Source organism: Garra rufa, chromosome 16 (genome assembly GCF_049309525.1).
Source record: "Garra rufa chromosome 16, GarRuf1.0, whole genome shotgun sequence".
NCBI lineage: Eukaryota > Metazoa > Chordata > Actinopteri > Cypriniformes > Cyprinidae > Garra > Garra rufa.
The window spans coordinates 16,644,584-16,663,988 of NC_133376.1; the positions used below are offsets into that span (position 1 = coordinate 16,644,584).

Here is a 19,405-nt window from a genome sequence, read left to right on the forward strand (position 1 = left end):
ATCCATCTCTTTGATGTTTAGAAAGTAAAGAACAGTTTTTGGGTGCAAAAACCTTGGCTAATAGATAAGGAACGAAATGTTTCAGAAGTGTTGTATACAACCATTTATAACCCTTCTAAACCACCTGCCACAGTGACAGTTTATTACAGCCTTTCTCTAGGAATTTACATTCCAGATAAGTTTGCATTCCAGATCCAGAGGCCATTGGAAGGGAAGTGTTTACTGGGAAGAATCAGTGATAGATCTCTGCAGAGAGCTGTCAGTGTCAGTTGTCTGTATAGATGACCAACCCTGATGACCTCACTAAGGACTCACCAACACAAAGATACAAAACAATGGAGAACATTCAGCCATACACACACACACACACACACACACACACACACACACACACACACACACACACACACACACACACACACACACACACACACACACACACACACACACACACACACACAGTGTACTGATCTCTCTTGCTCAACATACACACACCCTCTCACTAAACCACAAATGTGTCCCATTCTGGCAAAAGATAAGACCAGCATGTGTCAGTGTATACAATTCTCTCCTCCCATTTTATTCATTATACACTGCAACAATAGTCAGTACAAATCCTCAAGGCTCTGCAAACTGCACACTGGTATTGGCCAATATTAGCATTTATGCTAACTATGCTATTTATCAGTCCATCTACGTAAATATTGGAAAATAAGAACAACCACAACAATGAATCTTATCTACTGCATTTGATGATGTTTTGATGCTTGATCAAATTTTAGTTTGTTTGTTTGTGTTTAATGCCATTCCAGCTTCTGTGGCTATTTTTCATGGTGAAAAATATTATGGCTGAATTATATGTTTTTACAATTTATTTTCGCTAAAAGCTGCAAAACTGTATTATATGAAAGCCTGTTTCCGCCACCACATAAAAAATAAAAAAAAGGTAATAGCGACTTATCTCACCATTCTGACTTTCTCACAACTGCGAGTTTACATCTTGTATTTGTGACTTTTTCCTCAGAATTAGCAGTTTATAACTCACAATTCTGACTTTATAACACAAAATTGCGAGTTAAGTCATAACTGAGAGACGTAATAAACCTGCAATTCTAAGAACAAATCAGTCTTTTTTCGCCCTCAAAATTGGACTTTATAACTCACAATTGCAAGTTTAGATTTCTTTAAGCATAAGAGGCTTTTTTTTTTAAAAAACATTAAAAATCTTACTGATCCCAAAATTTTGAGCAGCAAATGTATCTATAGAAATAAATTACAATCAAGATTTTTTAGGCCACTTATATGGGCACATTTTCATTTTTCAGTGCATCCCTGCTTTTAAATATCACAGAAAACATATATTTCTATTTGGGTTAGATTCTGTAGTTGGGTTAGTTTTGTGCATCCCGGACTGGAATATTATTAGTGGAAACCTGACTACTTCACTCACTAATAATCAGGATGCTTATGTAAATACACCTGACATTCAATGAATAAACATGACACTCTCCCTCTGTTAATGGGCAAACAAAGCTGCACAAAAATCAACAGAAGTATACTTTATTTTCTTGAACTACCTTAACCTTAAACACACACATGCTTAAGGCAAACTTAGGTGTGCAACCAATTTATTAGCTTCACAGTCTGAAGCTACGACTGCTGTAAAAATCTCCACCCTCCTAAAACATGCAAATACTACACAAATCTGCTCACGCCACTGACCAGGTTCATCTCAATGGCTGCCATGCCAACACACTGTAAACAGTGACTTTGGACTGCTTTCATTTATGATTATTACAGAACAGACAAGCAAATGTCCTGGATTCAAACAACCCAGGAAGAGAGATACAACTCAATCTTTGCTTTAGTATTTAAGCTATAAAGAGCTTTGTTAAAGACTATGGGTTGGTTTGCAAAAAGGTTCCTGGTTTCATTTTACTCAGTGATCTAAATTCAGCTCTCTGGTGGAAACTTATGAAACCTCAATAGTGTGGAGAAGCTCACCATCGATCTGATTCCTCAAGGCTTCCTCTATCCCTGAGTCACTGTTCTTGTTTATGACATCACTGGATGAAACCGTGGAAGCTGGTTGTCCTTTGGGAGTGGACCACAAATTCTCACGTTCCCATGGAAACATAGAGGAGGGGGTGGACGGCTCCGATTGGCGGATATGTCGCCGAATGGGTGGGGATTTCTGAGGTTGCTGTGGAAACGGGGAGGAAGCCCCACCCACCGAGGGCTTGGGGACGTCTCCAAACTGCAGCTGCTGCTACAACAGACAGAACGCAGACAAATGAGTCAGGAAGTATATTCATAAACTTCATATTTCTTATTAAGAGGTTGCTCTTAAAAGTATATGTTACTTACTCTAGCATGCTGCGTTTTGGATTCACTCTCCGCTCTGAAACCACCTGCAGAGTTATAACAGTAGCAAAAGAATTATGATGAATAGACATTTCTAGATTTAAGCACACAAATATGTAAGCAAAGTTAAAATCTGAGAGAGAGAATGCAGTCAGACACTGTACTATGCAATCTGTCCTTAGGGACCTTCAAAAAAAAATAAACACTCTTTCCCCTACTTAATCAGGGGATACATTTTGCAATCTTTGAAATAGAGCCAGAGACAGAAAAGTGTGAAAAACAAATGGACTGAGCGTGAGGGATGCTACCGTTGTTGTCCCAGGGAGAGCTCATGTTCCAACAAGGTGTGGAAAACAACACAGATTCCCCAGAGCCATTTCCCTTCTGCAGCTTTTCCAGCTCCGCCTCAAGCCTACATACAGAGATAGAAAAAGAGATGGAGCTTGTTGATACAGAAAACAGAGTAATGGGGCAAACGGGTTTCTCAAAAACTAACTTAGGGCTGACTTTTGTCATTTACATCATGATAAGGTCCCCATTTTATTAGTGCCATACCAGGGTTATTTTACTATCAGTGTTTTGCATACACTGATTTATTTGTGGCGGCCTGCCACAATATCAAACCTGACCACCACAAATAGATTTACCAAAAGGCTTTGATTTCCTTGAATAAACATTAGCAATGCACATGAGCACTTTATAAAATACCTGATAAAGTAGCTTTTATGAGAGCAGGACTGCTTTGTTTACAGCCACCACAGAGAAACTGCTATTTCTGCTGTTCCAAAAGCTCCTCCTAGTGGCAGACAATGAATTGGCATTTTCGATTATCCCGTCTACTGTTTTCACTTAGTCTTATGTGAAAATAAACCCATGTTTTTCTCCAGCAAACACGCAGGGGAACTGCTATTATACATCAATTACGACTATTATGTGTATAGTACTACAGTATTCATTAATATTTTGAGCTAGCTTAATGTTTTTTCATCTTTATTAGTTTTTTTTTTTTTTTCATTTTGTTCAACATTTGTAATTTTTGAAAATAAATCTTTTTTTTTCAGCCTCACTACAATTAAAGAAACTTTTAACTATTTTAGTTACAATTTTTAACTTCTAAAAACACAGTATTAGGTTTAAATATCAAGTTTATTTAAATGTTATCTATTTAGAAAATGGCAAAAATCTCCACTTTTAGGCCACATAAAAATGGACTGCAGATGTCCTGCAGAGTTTAGGTACCGTTGTTGCCTATCCCTGCTGTAAGGGATGTTCATATTGACAGTGATGTGCAGCAACAAAGCAACCAGAAGTCATGCATTTTTAATGAGAGAGGGTGATGAGGCAAACCAAAAATCCGAGATCCTTGGCTATGCAACACAATATAACAGTTACATTTTATACAAATACACAGCAACAACCAATGAAAATGCAGGATGTGGCTGTCACATAAGCCACTTTTTAGTACATTTAGATTCATTTGTGTGTGTTTTTTTGTCTATAAAACCGACGTCAATGGAAACCAATCTGTTACCCATAAAATAAGCTTTTTTGATAAGCATTCATGTTTGCAGACGGAATTGCAAAATCCAGTCATAATTTAATTTACTATATAACGGAAAGTTATAATAACTCAAAATAGGAGTACATGAAAACATAAACAATCTCTAGAACTGCTTAGAGACAGAAATAGTCAGTTTCTTCTGATAGTACTACTACTAAAAGTAAAAGTTTTCTTAAAACATTAAAGGACTATTTAACAACACAGCATTTTGCGGGAAAAATACATAAATATATATAAAATCAATTAATTAGAGATGAATTAGACCATTAAAATTAAATGAATCCATTCAAATGTAACCAAAAAATAATAATGGAAACACAAATTATGTTAAAAAAAAAATTTCAACTGAATTTGAGAAAAAAATATAAACGTATTTAATAGGGCTATGAAAATTATTTTATTAAACTTTTAAGAAATTGCTGTTAAATTGTGTACATTTTATGATTTCAATTAATTAAACATGCTTTTTGTTTAATATTTCTTATTTTAACCAAAAAAAAGGAGGAGGAAAAAACAGAATTTGGAAAAAAAAGAAAAAGGAATTTGGGAAAAAATAAAAAACATTTCATAGAGCCCTAGGTTTGAAACAAGATAAGGGTGAGTACTTGATGACAGAACGTATTGTTCTGATGGCAGAACTTGATTAGTAATTGATGACAATTATTGTGGGGTCAGCAAACAATTTGGGGCTATAAAATAAAATAAAAATGCCTAATTTGGAACATTCCTTCACTTTTAAATAGAGACCAACAGATACAGTAGTGATGTAAGGATCAAAGTAATTATAAAATGACATTTCAACTGCTAATCACTGTCACATGATTTGGTTCAGTTTGGTATGTAAACAGACAGGATAATTTGCATGTGCACATCTCACCGTTTGATCTCCTGCGTGAGGTTTTGTGTCAGCTTCTTGGCAGATTCGAGTTGTCCCTCCAGCGAGTGCACCTGACCCGTTTTCACCTGCAGGTCATGCGACAGACGCTCTCTGGCCCGCACCTCCACCTGCGCGGCTTCGCGCAGTCCTCCCAGCTCCCTCTGAACGGAGGCCAGCTCCACGCGCACCTCCTCATACTGACAGAGAGAGGAAGATGGTACATAACAAATCCCGCACTGTTTGTGCTACAGCTGTGCTGGAACTCCTAGCCAACTTTCCATTCAGTGTCCTTCCAGGCAGCTTTTCTGCATTGCTTGAGTGCTTCTGTTAACCCCATAAAGCCTACCGTATCATATTTAATACAAGAATCGCTGAGAAAAAAAATCTGTTGCACACAATCTACTATATGCCTTCTGTTGTTTGACTGATAGGTTCAAATGCACATGCACATATTTCTTAATTAAACCATCGTCACTCACCTTCTGCTTCTGTTTGTGCAGAGCTGCTTCCGAGTTATCCAGCTGCAGTTGCCTCTGCTGTTTTTCCTTGTTCAGTTTCTCATTCTGAGCCTGAAGCTGCTGAGCCTTCTGTAGGACGTGACCCGTCAGACCCACGGTCCAGTCGTCTCCGGCCCAGCTCATTGCCGCAGATGCTTACAGTCTGATGCTTCAGAAAGCTCAGCTGCTCATCTTCCAGTGCTGAGAGGGAAGAGATATAGAAAAATCTTGAAATGTCGTTCACGAGGATCTAGTGTGCAGCCTCAGGGGAGAAACTCTCAGCTGTCTATACTTGTTTCAGACCAGAAATATCAGTTCACATACTTTTGATATTCACTAATGTCAAAAAAGGAAAATGAATCCTTGTGTCCGCATTTTTATATAAAGGAAAACCACAGCGATGGTGAGGGTGTGTGTGTTTGTCAGTGTTCATGGAAACACTCTTATGGGACTTCTGCTGCCAAAACACCACAAACTAAATCAAAAACAGAAGAATCTGTCATTGTTTACTCATCCTTGTCATCCAAACCTGTATGACATGTTATTTTGTTAGTAACACAAAAGAAATACTGACAATTGTACTGGCTGTTTTTATCCAAGCATTTACAAAGAACAGGGACTGACAGTTAAACTCAAAAAGCAGATTAGTCCGATTCATGAATGAATCATTCATACTGCCTTTTGTGAAACAGATCAATAAATTCAATTAAATTATTGGACTCAAAAGAACAAATCATTTGCAGAATAAACACGTAAAGCTGGGCTAAGGCAGATGTTAAGATTTTCTGTGCATAATGGGTTATTTCAGTTGTTTTTGTGCAAACCATTTTCATAAGGCGTCAAGATTTATATTATATAGCTTGAATCGCACCAATTTTACGAAACATCTTTTTTTGGTCATTTTTGAGCTACAATTCTTATTTGCTTTCATTATAACTGGATATACTTCATATACACACATATCTATATATGGGCCATTCTACAGAATTGGTGCAAACTGCTATCCCACAACCAAAAAACACATTTAAAAAGCATTTAAGTATTCAATTCTTAGATGTTTACTAAGATCCTTTTGTTGTCTATTGAAACCCACAATAATATTTAAAATATCAGTAAGCTTAAAAAAAAAAAAAAAAATAATATATATATATATATATAGTCATAACTTATTGGCTACTTTCAATTGGGAGGTGGCTATACCGAACCCTAACCACTAAATTTAACTTATGAAAATAATACTGAAATAATTTTTGCATTTTATTCCATTGTTGTTTCTAAAAATATTTTTGATCTTTTACAAAAGTGAAGTATTTGTTTTATATTTTCTTTGTAAATCATATAACTTTATGTAGAAAAAAACAAAAGTATTTTCATGTCACTACCAAAAGAGTGCATGTTTTAGTCCATAGGCTGAGACTGATTTGAACTATACCCCTACATTTATGATCAGGAAATATTTATAGGTCACTCTCTCTTATGGTAAGTAGATAGGCCTAGGGCTGTCGCAATAATCAATATATCAACTTATTGCATATATGTACATGACCTCAATCATTTTTGGTGACGCAATATATTGCCCATTATATAGCCATAAAAATTAATGTCACCGTGTTTTTTTGCATTCCACTTGAGCCTGTGTCTTTTACAGCTTCTTGTACATAACATGTAGTCGTGAGGTGCTAGTTTAATTTTAAAAAATGCCTCTACCAAAAAAACAATAATAATAATAAGTTTAATCTTCGGATATGGCCTTGTTTAGGGATCTGTGCCTTTGTGCATACAAACATCTGACTGTTAAGTATGGATTGTGTTTTCAGCTGATCTTAAAATGATAATAATATCGCTTATTGCAATTTTTTCTGGGGCAATATATCGCACACCAAAAGGTTGTCATTGTGAAAAGGTAAATGTGTTCAAAAGTATGAAAAATCGGTGTAACTTAAAAGAATGTCACTACTGAACACCCTTTTCCTATAATTAAACTCTTTTTTGGAAGTTATTCCATAAGATTTAGTTTTTATATGCATACAACTGTATAGAACTGTGCTAGCTAACCATGTGCTGATTAGCATCATTGAGCTAGGTTCAAAAGTATCTAAAATAGTCTCTACCGAAACAGTCACGACCAAAACATTTGGTGAAATTTCGGAAGTGACATCTTTGTTTGTTTGGGTGTATCCCATAAAATGTTCACTACCATAACAGTCACAACCGAAAGATGTCATCATTGTTTTGGTAGTGACAAAAGGGAACACATAATCCTTTAATTTGTGGGAAATAAACTAAATTTTAGTAGTTATGCACATTTTTTAGTATGCAAGTTAAAATTCTGTAATGTTGCTGTTATCAAAACATTACTGTCATTACTCAAAATGTTCAGTCACTACCGAAACATAGGATTCTTTGTCAAAAATAAAGTATACTGAATTATCAAGTAAAATGTTATGATGGTGTTTAATTCAATGTATATTCAAATGAATGAATCCTTAAATTTGAAATCAGTATGATCAACCTTTTGCCTTTTACAAAGAAACATCTCATTCAAAATGCACCAAATCTCATAAATCACACTTGAAACGTTGTTAAAATTGTAACTGTTATTGATTTACCTCTAAATACTTTTTAATAAAATAGAAAAAATATAGTTACAAAGAAAGATGTAAGCAACATCTTAATAGGTAAATACAACCCTTCTTATAAAATTATATATTACTGTGTTTCGGTGGTGGCAAATTTGAGGAAAGGACAAATATTCCAAAACTTTCTGAATACAATATGAGAATTAACTGCACAATTACTAAATGTGTACCTTTGCTATTATACAATTTGCATATGTACAAGATTTGTGGAAAAAGGCATTTCCAACTTTGTACCAATTCTGTAGAATAGCTTATATTCAACCAATACAATACATACATTTAATTAGTCCAAGTTTCTTCTACAAAAGGGTTGATAAATAAAGACATTTTCATTTGCGGGTGAACTATTCTCTGAAGGGAACTTATATAAATTTCACCAAAGCAAAAGGTTTGGACAGTCCCACAGACACACACAGACACACACACACACAGACACACACACACACACACACACACACACACACACACACACACACACACACACACACACACACACACATAGTGAAAGTGTCTATTTACATTAACTCTCAACCTCCTGTGTTTGGTTTCTCTTCTCAGTCACTAACAGTGAGAACTGGATTGCTCAAAGAAAAGAATGAGGAAAATCCGGCCCATGAATCTCTATGAACTGTGAAACTGTGAACATCCTGGTCACATCTCTCCATGCACCTTCATTTCCATTACAAAGCCTCAAAGATGGTCCTTTCAAGCACAGCTGACGCCAGTCATGCTGTCTACCGAGATGATTACACACGTTCAACAACAGTCTTGCCTTACGTTTACATTATTCACTGTATATTTACGAAAATAAACCTCAGCGAATTTATAAATCCTACTATGGCGAAGTCTTGGCTCATGAATATCAAATAAGCTTGGTGAATGACGGCTGTGAAAAAGACTCTAATTAATATTCATGAGATAAACCTTCGCCATAGTAGGATTAGTACATTTGCTGGCGGGTTTTGAGCAAACCAGAATCAGTAGACTTTCAGCATTCAATAAAAATAGTTTATTTATTGAAAAAGACAAACGCAGAGCAAAACACTGTCAGATAAAACCAAACTCTACAGTGAGGTCAAACAATGTGGCATCACTTACCGGGACTTCTGATATGTTGATCTTTTCAAAACACAGCGATCCTGATGCGTTTAAACCCCGTCTACGTGGCTGTTAATAAAATACGTCCGATATGTATATCTGTTAACGTTACAAGCGAGGCGTTTGACCGTTTAACGTTTACAGATTGTCGTTATTTTGAACAGTCAATACTGAGCGCACGCGGTCGCTGTATCTCGTGCCCCTCAGAAAACTGCCGAACTTGATTTGACGAGAGGCGTGTGTGGGGGTCCGTGACGTGCATATAGAGGCGGGGCCTTGAGAGGTAACCAGAAGTGCAGTGGAGTGGCACCAGCAGGTCAATGACTAGAACATTTTTTTTTCTTTTTTTTATAAAATAATTTAATCTGGTGTCTATATATACACACATAAAAATGTATTATTAGAAAAATATTGCGTAAAATTACATGACTTGTTACACATTATTTTAGGTTATATTTACATTTTTATAGGAAAAAAAAATGTTGGACACTATCTTAAGTGAGAAAAATCACTGAGATTTGTGAAAATGTTTGTTATGCTGCTCAATCACAAGCACCTGAAAAGGCTTCCCAGCTAACAGGAAACATTCTCGTGATTTTGGTTAACGTTCTCTCATAGTTGTTAACAAATGTTCCTTCAGTAACGTTAATACATCGTCTTCAGTAACATTGTCAAAACGTAGGGACAAAAACATTAGGTCTATTTATACGTTGTTTATGGAATGTTTTTCTAAAACATTTTAGCTGGGCCTTCATAACTTAGTCTATTTTTTAAACATTACTAGGTATATATTAGTTTTAGATGTTTGCAATTATTGCATATTTTGCTGATTATTGCTGCTGAAAATGGTCAATTATTGACATGTTTGGGCTGTACTAATCAGAAAAACATTTGGAGTAATATAGACTGCCAAAAGTTACAACAAATCGAAGAGAAGAGTACAAAAAACTGAGGAACAAAAGGCGTTTGTGGTTGGCCAAACTGAACCAGGATTACCAGGGCAAGATTCTTGACAACTATCGTGTTTGTTTATTTTATTTATTTATTTATTTATTTTATTTTATTTTATTTTGTCATTGTACAAGTATATACAACGAAATTTCTTCTGCCTCCCAGTACAAAGTGACATGTGCACACATACAAACAGTGCAATACATGAAATATGTATGACAAATATTGTCATTAATATATTCAAAATGACAAATAAAGTTCAGTTCTTTGATGGCACGTGGATAGAAACTGTTCAGAAACCTGGAAGTGCGTGCCTTAAAGTAGTGATGGGAAGTTCGGATCATTTTACCGACTCGGATCTTTGAGTCTTGTTCAGCAAAATGAACGAATCTTTTTTTGAGTCATTTCGTTCATTTTATCAAAATATAATTAAAAAGCTACGTGTCACTTCCATAACACATGTACTGCTTATACAAACGTTAATCACACTACAAACAATTCAAAATTATAATGCTATTAGAAACAGAAAAGATTAATTTATTGTTTACCTGGGTCTTCAGTCTATGATTAGCTCCCTCACCTCTATCTGTCCGGGTTTGAGTCATTCGTTCATCACGTGACAACCCCTTAAACGTATGCTGCCTGAGCCGGAAAGAGAATTGATTAGTTCATCTCTCGAGTCTTCGGGTTCGAGTCGTTCGTTCATCACGTGACAACCCCATAAGCTTAACCTATGCTGCCTGAGCCGGAAACAGAATTGATTAGTTCATCTCTCGAGTCTTCGGATTTGAGTCGTTCATTCATAGTTGCGAAATTGCGCATGCGCGACTGAACGAATCACTCCCCGACGACTCGTTCTTACCGAGTCACATTAAAGATTCGTTCAAAATGAAAGAATCGTTCAAGAACGACCCAGAGGGTAGCAGATAGGGATGGGCGATACCACTTATTTTGTTTTCGATACGATACCGATAATTTTAAGGCCAGTATCATCAATATCGATACCGATACGATACTTCTAAACTTAACTTTTAAATTATTACATTTATTAAATTAATAAGAGTAAAATATGTAATTATACCCTTAACTTTATATTTGAAATGCATTTTAACATCTAATATGCCTTAAAGGAACCATATGTAAGAAATTTATGTCAGTTAATCATAAAATGGCACTGACATGTCACTAGACATTAAGAAATCATGTTCATTTCAAATACTTATATCACTGACAACAGTGGTCCGGCCAGGATATTGTCATTTAAAAGTGAGAGTTGCAGCCCTCAACTGATGTTATTGTTGTCATTTTGTGTTTTGGTCTGAGGCGCCACCCTCCAGCTATCTACCAATCACGAAGTCAGTAGAGTTTTGTGATCTGGGTTGCCAGCTCTGTTACAGCTGGAACTGTACGAACGTGTCGGATTAAACATGTATAAAGTTACGAAACGTAAAAGACCTCGTTATGAAACCGAAATACGTCGTGACAAAGTCTGAAATAAAACAAGGATTGGTATAGGATATGCCTTTGAAAGATGGAGACGGCTGAAAACGGAGAAGAATTTGCAGATAGACGCTTTCGTTGGTAATTTTCTCCTGGACAGGTAAGATTCATCTATGTTTGGCTAACTTTGCTTCAGTACACAGTGGATTTTCCGCGGTCGCCCGTGCTAAATGCGTATATAAAAAAGCTTTATATCGCACCACTAGCAAGGTTTGAAAACAACCTATGTTCCGACTGAAATGTGGTATTACGAAATATTTGGCTAATCGCCATCTGTAAATTTTTGCGATACATAATTACTTCGCAAAACATCTCTTGTGAAGCATAAACATAATTAACCGAAGAAAAACAAATTTCTGTGTAGGACTCGTCACTTGCCGTTGTAAGCTCCTTGTAGCAGCCTACCAAAGCTGGCAACCTGGAGTCAGGGGGGAGCGGGAGGGGATACACCGTTCTACAGTATTTTGAAAGTGATTGCAGTACCAGTTTTGGCCACAATCCTACATACGGTTCCTTTAATTGCAACTAATTAACTTTTATTTTTTACACATGGTTAAAATATGTTTACTGTAGTGGTAACTACAAAACCTATAATTGAAAATACTTAGTTTCATAAGGGGCTGCCAGCAGTGGTGTAGTGGAGGGTATACGCAGGTATACGGCGTATACCCACTTCTTTATCAGGCGGATTTGCGTATACCCACTTCTAAATCGCCTCTGATGCGCACCATTAGTGTCCTGCACAGGGCTCTCAAGTCTCACGCATTCACCGTGAGACTCACGCATTTCAACCAGTTCACACGCTCTCACGCCACACCTTGTATTTCTCACGCTGAAAAGTAAGGGATAACTTGTCCCGCTGTATAGTGTAAATGGACGAGGTGCAGGCTTTGCAGAGAGAAGTAATCTGCCAAGCTCATAGCTGTCTTGAGAGTTAAATGGCACCTACCAGCCAAAAAATTAGAATTTGCTGTTTTCTGGTATATTACGTGGTCCCGCTACAATCACGTTCGTCACTATGACTAGGCTACGTAGACGCGCACACACGGGACAAGGCCAGCGGTGAAATCGTTGCGGGGCTGCAGATTTCTCTCGCAGTGGAAGCGTTTAGTACAGTTGAGGAGGTGGTCGCGTTGCGGTCTCGGAGCGGACGTTGCCATTTGTATTTACTAGAAACTAAATAAATGCAGCAGGGTTTTTCATATTTATTTTTAATTATTTATTTATTTTTTTCATTTTACGATTCCTAGACAAAATCACTTGCCTGTGATCAAAGATAGTGAGAACTTATGTTGGGGATTACAGCCAAATTTGTGCAAAATTATTAGTTCTTCAACAGCTTTAACTAATTGTGGGCCTGAAATTAAGGAAAAGACAAGATAATTGGTAAATCTGCTAAAAAAGACTGACAGATTCATCCAAATAAAATAAATTGTTTTATAGATTTCAAAACACAAATGTATCAACATTGTTGGGAAGGTTATTTTGGAAATAGGCTGTAAGGCTACAGATTAAATTTCCCTATTTAAAATGTAATTTAAAAGTAGTGTAACTATTTCAATTGCTTTAGAGGTAATGTAACATTACATTTGAATACTAAATTTCTAAGGAATGTTTTCAACTGTTAATCCTTTTAAAAACTTTTTAAGCAGGCAGGTTTACCTTACAGTAGCACTCAACACTAATTACTGTCAATTTTACAAAATCCTTCATCACTTGAATTAAGATTATAATAATTTAATTTTAAAGCACAGCCACCACAAAATCTTTAGCACCTCTGTTTAACTCCTGAAACATTGGTGTCTCTTATTTTAAAGCAGTCAATGCGATTTGGGAAATAAACCAATCAAAATATTTACATGTAACCCACTTTGTAATTGTAAACATGTGTAAAAGTAACTGTAATTGAACTATATTTGTTATTTCTCAGTAACTGTAACAGATTAGTTAAATGTCATTTATATTTAAATTACATAATTCAGTTACATGTAACTAATTACTCTAGCTAAGTTCAAGCCCCTACCACTGTCATCAAGGCATCAAAGTGTGCAATAAACACTTGAAATACAAAATGACATTAGTAAGCTGAAATATGTACCCTCTCTCTTTCACAAACACACACACAGATTGACATACATGCTATGAGCAAGTTCTGCAATCCTCCTGTATGTTTACAGTATGTGCATTGAGCACTTATGTTTAGTTTGCTGACTTTGCTCGTTTGGGGCCAAATATCTTTTTTTTCTTTTGATACATGAATTTGACTTATCAGATCTACCAGTTGTTATATTTTTTATTTTGTGCAGGTTAATTATGAACAATAGATAGTTGAACTTTTACCAAAAACTGGAGAGAATTGCGTGGGGCCGAGGGGCCGCTGCTGCAAATATTTGAGTGGCTCCTCCCCTAACAGATAAAATCTCACTCCAAACTTTTTCCAAAACTTGAGAGCCCTGGTCCTGCATTAGCCAAAATCATGAGAGTCCACCACATCCAGTCATATGTGAATAAATGTAAATATTCGCTAAAAACACCCAATAAAGACAGCAATGCTGCAGTCAGGACCGTGGCGTCGGCTTGCTTTGAAATATATTTGATTGCGCCCGTTCCATCTGCCGCACCCCAGTAGCGCGGGGCACAAACTAACGCGGGGTTAGTTGTAACATGCGTGGTTTAAACATTTCCACACATGCTAGCTTAACCAAAATTACTAGTTGCCATAGCAGCACTAGGCAGAGAAAAGAGTGCGCCAAAATTTAAAAGCCTTTTGAAGATATTGCTGAATATTTATTTTATCATAATAAAAAGTAGCCTAAATTTCTGGCTAAAGTACACTTTTCAATTCAGTTTTAAGTATTCATTTAAAATGAGACAAATATGCTATTATTTTAATCTGCAATTTGTTATTTATCAGTTTCGCAAACCATCAGAAGACAGTCACCTGTATAGTGATGCGCGGGTTGATCCAAAATGAGCAGGTGCCCGCGGTTAGGGGTCATGCAAAAATATTTTTTTTATGATATTCGGGTCGCGGTCGTTTGAAATAAAGACACAATATTAGACACATTTCACTATGACTTTTCAAATGCCTAGGTCTGTTTAATTTTCTTAATTATAAAATTTCTAGCACTATTTTTAAACGTTTAATTCAAGCAATAATATATAAATTATCTCATGAATATGCTTGTTTAAAACCACGGATTAAAAACTAATTAAACATTACTTAATAATTTCAAGACACTATAATTTCCTTATTCATTTGATACAACTAGCTATACAATTAATATACAGGGCCTATAAAATAATATTATTTTGTCATATTTGTGATTACTGAATTTAGAAATGAAAAGTTCGTTTTGAAGTGCATTCATTATGTTTGTATAAGAAAATTCGTTAACCCAGCCTTTTAAGTTGATTTAATATTCTTGATTATTTTTAGAAGAAGTTAAAAGTTAAGAAAAAAATAATTAGCTTGTCTATATATTTAGGGCTATAGGCTAATCTTTTTCTTAACTTTTATTACACTGTAGATCGAAATAAAATAATTCTTGATCATATTTAACTTCAGAGAATCAGACATAATTAGAAGTAGGCCCTTACTTCGAAAATGAAACTATTTAAATCTGTATAAAGGAAAGACAAATTAAATCACAACAAGAACAATCTGTATTTTTCTTGTAATCAAGAACAATTGATTGTAATGGACAAAATTACCTAATTAATGCCGAATGATGTTTGACAGTGAACGCATCTCCACCGCATAGCCGCATATAATCGCTGGTGTCAGTCGCAAATATTAAACACGCGGGTCGGGTATGATTTTTTTTTTTTTTTTTTGCGATCCGAGTTGCGGGTGGGTTAGTTGAAAACGTCGGTCGGGTTCGGGTTGTTTATAAATGAGAGCTGTGTGTGGAGTGTTTTTCTGAATGTCTAAATGTGTTTCATCTATTTATCCACATTGTTTTGAACTACTGTACAGTGTGTTGCGATCAGGGCCGTTCCAAGCATGGTTGCGATGTGTTCATTGTCAAACTCCAAAATTAGATTTTTTTATTAAACGTCATTACTTTATTTGAAAAAGTTAATGCATTTATTCTATTGACAAATATTTTAGTTTGTTGTGTACATTTTTTCATTCGATCAGATAACATTTTAAGCTGTCATATGGTCGTGTTACAACGTGCCCCTCGGATGTTACAATGTACCCCACTTACGGGGCATGTTGTCACATTTCACTTCCTTTCTTTTGAGCTAAATAACGAAAAATGTATACACTGTAAATATGAAAAACAAAGCCACATATTTGTACTAGATCAGTGTGAAAATAATGTGGATAAAAATGTACTCTAAACCCCACGTGGATCGTGTTAGGTTGTGCCGCTCCCCTACCCCAAAACGTCGGTAAAAAAAAAAAAGGGGGGGGGGGGGGGTTCATAAAATAAAGCGTATACCCACTTCTCCAGGCACCACTACACCACTGGCTGCCAGTGACAGGCGGTTGCACACATAAAATACAACATTTCTATTCTGACAGTGTATAATTTATATTAACATTGCTACAAAACAGGATCAATGAACTTTTAAGTGTTAATTTAAAGAAATGTAATTGCACACAATTACGTAGGCTACAATTTCAGTTTGTATATTGTGAAATAGCTCAAACATGTTTTTCTTTTCTTTTCCTCTGATAAGCATTGTTCTGGGCTGCCGTTCCCAAAAGCATCAATGCTTTCTTATGATACTTTTGGGAAACCCAGCCCTGTTTGAATGCACTGTCTGAAGTGAGTGAATGCTCTCTGTGATTGATTGGTTGGTCTTGCAACGTTTGCGTGCGTTCCGATAAGTAGGAAAATTGTTATATCGTGCACAGTTATTCCATAACATAGGTTATACGTCCAATTCAATGTACATTGTACGCCTTGCTTTTTGTTAAATAAACAAAATCACTGGTAAATAAAACACACCTTAGTATCGATATTTTTAATTTGAGTATCGATATATCGATACTTTAGGATCGATATGCCCATCCCTAGTAGCAGAGTGAAGAGATGATTGCACGGATGCGAAGTATCCTTTATTATATTCCTTGCTCGTCGTAAGCATCTGGTACTGTAAATGTCCTCAAGAGACGGCAACTGTACACCAATGATTCGTTGTGCTGAGTTAATAACTCTCTGCAAAGCTTTTTTGTTAGTCATTGTGCATCCAGCATACCACACCAGAATTCCATGGGAAAGTATGCTTTCAACCGAACAGTGGTAAAAGGACACAAGCAGCTGCTGGTTCAGGTTAATTTTCCTTAGCATCCTTAAAAAGTACAGTCGTTGTTGTGCTTTCTTCACTAGGGATGTTGTGTTAACAGTCCATGTGAGGTCATGAGTAATATAAGTTCCGAGAATTTTGAAGGTGGTCGTCCTCTCCACCATTTCTCCTCCAGAGGGGCTGGTTCCTGCTTCTGTTTCTGAAAATTGATAATGATCTCCTTTGTTTTTTGGAGGTGTTAAAGGGATTATTCACCCAAAAATGAAAATTTGATGTTTATCTGCTTACCCCCAATGCATCCAAGATGTAGGTGACTTTGTTTCCTCAGAAAAACACAAACGAAGATTTTTAACGAAAACCGGTGCAGTCTGCCAGCCTTATCATGGACGTGGATGGGCACCAAACCTTTAAAAGTAAACAAAAACATGCACAGACAAATCCAAATTACACCCTGCGGCTCGTGACGATACACTGATGTCTTAAGGCCCTTTCACACGGGACGCGGCAAGCGGTAAAATCGCCGCGCGGCTGCCGCCCTCTCTTGTTGTAGAAGCGTTTTGTGCAGTTGAGGCGGTGTTGGCGACGCGGTCTGGGGGCGGACGTTGCCATAGTTACAATTGCTTAAAAGACTAAATAAAACGGAAAATTGTGTTTGTGTCATCCTGTCATTAATTATTGTCATTATTATTATTCAAACTTTTGAAAGATATAGTTTATCATAACACCACGCATAATAATGTATTGTTTGGACACTTTGTACATATTTGTATTTTTACCTGGCAAACTAACTCGTGTGCTCACCCAAAGTATGAGATTTTAGTTGATTCATACAGTTCTGGGAAATCCAGCACACTTAAAACAATCTTCTCTATTTTCAACTATCCGTTATAAATTCAGTTAAATATTCTATGATTGGTTGTTAATAATCTGTTCACTTATTGGTTATAGCCGACGCGGCTGCCGCTGCCGCCCACAAAAAGATAAAATATTTTTATCTTTGGCGGCGCTTGCCGCGAAGCGCCGTGCCCGTGGAAGCGGCAGGATTTTGGGTGCACGAGCACCGCTTGCGCTCCGCCTCCGCGCCGCCAGCGCAACCGCCCGCGGTTTGCCGCTTGCCGCATGTCTCCCATTGAAAATGAACTAGACACTCGCGACTGCCGCGTCCCGTGTGAAAGGGCCTTTAAGACACGAAACGATCGATTTTTGTGAGAAACTGAACAGTATTTATATCATTTTTTACCTTTGATACACAGCCACGTCCATCTGTAATGTGCACGAGTTTGGCATCAGTCACGTCACATGAGCACGCGCTCTGGCGTAGAATACGCAAACCACCTCCTTCCTGTAAGCAGATTCATCACCATTTGTTACTAGCACCACAACAGTTATGTCGTCCGCAAATTTAATTATAGAATTTGAACTGTGGATTGGGATGCATTAAACTTACCTTACCATGGTAAGTTTATAATTTCCAGTCAGGTAGGTGAAATATTATGCTAATATCTTAATTAATACTGCTCATATGTATCTTTACGACCTATTCATTTTAGTTTGTTAAAATATTGCGCCATTTCCTGCTTACCAAGTCCTTCTCTATATGATTTAGCAGCTTCCACACCGTTTTTCCATGGTCTAGACAGCAAAAAATAGCAGAAGAATGTATTTAGTAGTACAATAACTGTGAAATGAATGCTGTTGTTTACATCCGTGTATCACCAGTATGGCCGTGCATCCGGGTAACTGACCAAATCGACCAAGTGCAAAATCTCGATCAACCTTATTTTTCCCATAAGAATGGGTGCGGCCATTTGTAAATTGAATGTCTTGCCTCCGGTCTTATCTGCTTCCAGCTATTTTTATCTGTACAAAACAGCTTAATATTGCAAACTGACATGTCTTAGCATGTAGTTTTAATGTATTATCTTAATTATAAACACACTGGTTTGAATTGCAAACAGTTTTACTGTTTACTGCATGTTGTTATTCTTCTTGTTATTTCCCAATAGTGCATAATGAACGGGAAGTCTCACCCATAGGCTTACTTCTGTGTTCAAGAATAAGGTGGATAACGGGCATCATAAAATAAAAAAAGGACAAATAACAAATCAGTGCTTTTGCATCAAACTCTTGAAGCTGCAGAAATGAAGTACAGAAACAAGATGCACCTATCAGTCATGCGTTATCTAACACTACTGGTCACTCTCACTGGTCTACACAAGCACAAACAGCACGTAATCAGATTATGTCCATCGCCACGGCCCTTGTTTCTGAGAAACGTGTGGGAGTGCATTGTAATCCATGATCACACATATGCAGATTAAACCTCTGAAGTGCTGAATAGAGCGGAAACCATCCACTGCACCTACAGTCCTGTTCTCACTCCCTCTTTTGGGCCGATCAGACACAGACAGTTGGGTACAGATACACAATGATTAAGACTATGTGTGTGTGTTAAAGAGATACGCAACTCCTTAAGCACCTCTGAGCAACTGATGTTACCACCTGTTGGTGTCTAGAAGAACTTAAAGGAATTTGCTGGAAATCTACTCACCTTTACGCCACCCAAGATGTATGCTTAGTTTGTGTCCTCATCTGTTTTCATCTTCATTTGGAGAAATTGAGCATTACATCACTTGCTCACCAATGGATCCTCTGC

General features: G+C 36.8%; 1 protein-coding gene across 1 annotated transcript in view; it reads right to left on the reverse strand.

Annotated features, from left to right (window-relative positions):
• Positions 1-9,181, reverse strand: part of LOC141288414 (uncharacterized) — a 40,713-nt gene extending 31,532 nt beyond the window's left edge. Inside the window, exons 1-6 of the mRNA XM_073820552.1 lie at positions 9,037-9,181; positions 5,282-5,500; positions 4,803-4,999; positions 2,673-2,776; positions 2,368-2,411; positions 2,005-2,269 (exon numbers count right to left, since the gene is read on the reverse strand). Coding sequence (XP_073676653.1) covers positions 2,005-2,269; positions 2,368-2,411; positions 2,673-2,776; positions 4,803-4,999; positions 5,282-5,443 — 772 coding nt within the window. The 5' untranslated portion in view covers positions 5,444-5,500; positions 9,037-9,181. The remainder of the gene's footprint in view (positions 1-2,004; positions 2,270-2,367; positions 2,412-2,672; positions 2,777-4,802; positions 5,000-5,281; positions 5,501-9,036) is intronic.
• Positions 9,182-19,405: the final 10,224 nt, after the last annotated feature.